Source organism: Vigna unguiculata, chromosome 5 (assembly GCF_004118075.2).
Source record: "Vigna unguiculata cultivar IT97K-499-35 chromosome 5, ASM411807v1, whole genome shotgun sequence".
Taxonomy (NCBI): Eukaryota; Viridiplantae; Streptophyta; class Magnoliopsida; order Fabales; family Fabaceae; genus Vigna; species Vigna unguiculata.
Window position 1 is genome coordinate 5,755,109 of NC_040283.1, and position 2,435 is coordinate 5,757,543.

General features: G+C 27.1%; 1 protein-coding gene across 1 annotated transcript; it reads right to left on the reverse strand.

Moving 5' to 3' along the window:
• Positions 1 to 1,793: 1,793 nt before the first annotated feature.
• Positions 1,794 to 2,210, reverse strand: LOC114183032 (S-protein homolog 5-like). The gene has a single exon (XM_028069866.1). The coding sequence runs from the start codon at positions 2,208 to 2,210 to the stop codon at positions 1,794 to 1,796; it is 417 nt and encodes a 138-aa protein (XP_027925667.1).
• Between the last annotated feature and the right edge of the window lie 225 nt (positions 2,211 to 2,435).

Sequence of the window (2,435 nt, forward strand, 5' to 3'; positions counted from 1 at the left end):
GATAGAACTATTATAGAACTTGGATATGAAACTACTCACACTCTTCTTCTCCCATTGAATCTTTTTCCATTTTGTATTTCAAGTAAGTTAAAAGCATTAAAACGGTTAAAACAAACCTTTGTATTGCAATATATAATACTATATTATATAACATGCATTTAAAACAAACGTATTATTATTGTACATTACGATATATCATATTATATAAGATCATCTTGCAATAAATGGGTAGGAGTTTTGAGTGTACAACAAAACCAGGTTCAAGAAAACTTTCAACAATTTCATTTAAATGAGCTTAACTAAAGAGAATATAATCTGGAAAGGGGTATGGATGACTATCATGTTGAGTAAATGGAAACACATGAACAATTTAGTGTTTAGGAATGCCAAACCCGATACAAAAAAAATATTTAACATAGCTCAATTAAGAGCGTGACATGGTTGAAGCATACAAGTACAAAAGTAAGCTTCTACTTTTCATATTGGTGTTTATGCCCTTTATATTGTATCATATCTATATCATAGTCATTCACAATTGTACATATGACTATATAGATTAGAAAATACTTGCTTGGTTTGATGCATGTAAGGAATGTGTGGAGGGGGAACTGATTTTAATATCTATAGTCTAGGTTTTCTGTTCATTTTGCAAGTGTGGTTACATACGAAGGATGAATCAAAAGATGGAGGAAACAAAAGTTATTCACTATTACAATACGACCACGGAAACACTAGAGACCGGTGAGAAATGCAAAAATCAAAAGTAGTCATATAAATTGAAAAAATAAACTAAGATAATATATGAAAGATAATGCTTACTACCCTCTTCCTAAAATGAATATTTGAATATATAAAACCTAAATTTAATGATTTTAAGTATGGATATTTGAATCTTATTTGTAGAGGTCCAATCAATGAATTACATTCAAAAACAATCCTATTTGATTGATAAATAAGAAAAAAAAAACTAAACTTACAAATATCTTTAATACAATAAAGTAAAATTTAGTCAATGAAAAGTTTATTAACATATAAAATGGATAATGTGACTCCGGTCAAACTTCTAACTATAATATTTATTTGAAAAATGTATTAAAAGAGTCATATTTCATATTGATAAGAGATAAAAATAAATTTCAAATAAATTATATATATATATAAATAAATAAATAAATAAATAAAGTGAATACACAAATTTATAAAAAAATAATTTTATAATGTTGAATTAGATTTAAAATCTATTTTTAAAATTAATTTTATATGTATGTCAAGTATTCACTATAATTTATCTTTAAATTATAAGATTCTAAATAGCAATGTGCAAATATATATTCGTATCTAAGATGAAAATAAAAGCATAACAATTGTCCTTCTATTTTTGTCTCTCTTTCTAGTTATTAACGGCAAATGCATATGTTACTTAATATCACAGAGTAGCAGTTAACATCATATATAGTTAAATTAATATTACAAGAATAGAATCCTCATAAGTCAATACTAATTTTCTAATAAATAAAAAAAATGATTTTAATATTATATTAGTGTTAGTTGAATTGATATTACAATAACATTTATATAATATTAAAGATTATTATAGTCACAACTTAACGGATTTTAAGTGCCATTAATTATTTTTAGTAAACAAAAATATTTATATTAGTAACAATTTTTAATAAATAAAAATATTTATATTATTTTAAGTTAATATCAGTTAACTGTGTATAAATGAAATATATAGGTTGGACCTTTATTTTTCTATAATATATAACAGTACATAATTGGAATGAAACACATCACTTCTTCCACTTATAGCATTTGCGAATGATTTTGTCTCTTCTTGATTCGCCAATGCTTGTGTACTCCTTTAATTCGTACCTACAGGGTCCATCTTTATGGATATACCAAAAACAGTCTAAACATTTAGAGGCATCCCTATTTTGGTTATATGCTTCAAAGTGCAACACAGGACCATTACCCCATCGACACGAACAGAAAAACAGTGTTCTCCAGAAAACGTGAGTCCCCAAATCCCATTTGAAGCTTTGATTAAAATGGAGAAGATGGTGTCCAAGATCATTATCTTTTGATTGGCACCGAATGTTTAGATTTTCTTTTCCTTCCAAACTATTCGTAATCTTCACAGTGCCGAATTGTGCCCGTGCCAACGTCAACATGCAGAACAAGAGAACCACTTTCGCAAACAGAGACATTTGCAACTTCTCACTTTTTTTTTCTGCTAATGAATCTGTATATATGCAGAGACGAAAAACAATGACCTGTTGTTGAAGGACAAAAGAGTCCTTTCATTTTGTAGCAAAACTAAGTAATGTCACATTTAATGTAACATTTAATGTCGCATTTAATGAGATGATATCATCAAGATGATTGAGGAGACTTAATTGTATGATTGGTTAACATTCTAAGAAAAAATGGCA

Coding starts and splice junctions, on each gene's coding strand:
- LOC114183032 (XM_028069866.1), bottom strand. CDS start 2,210: ATGTCTCTGTTTGCGAAAGTGGTTCTCTTGTTCTGCATGTTGACGTTG.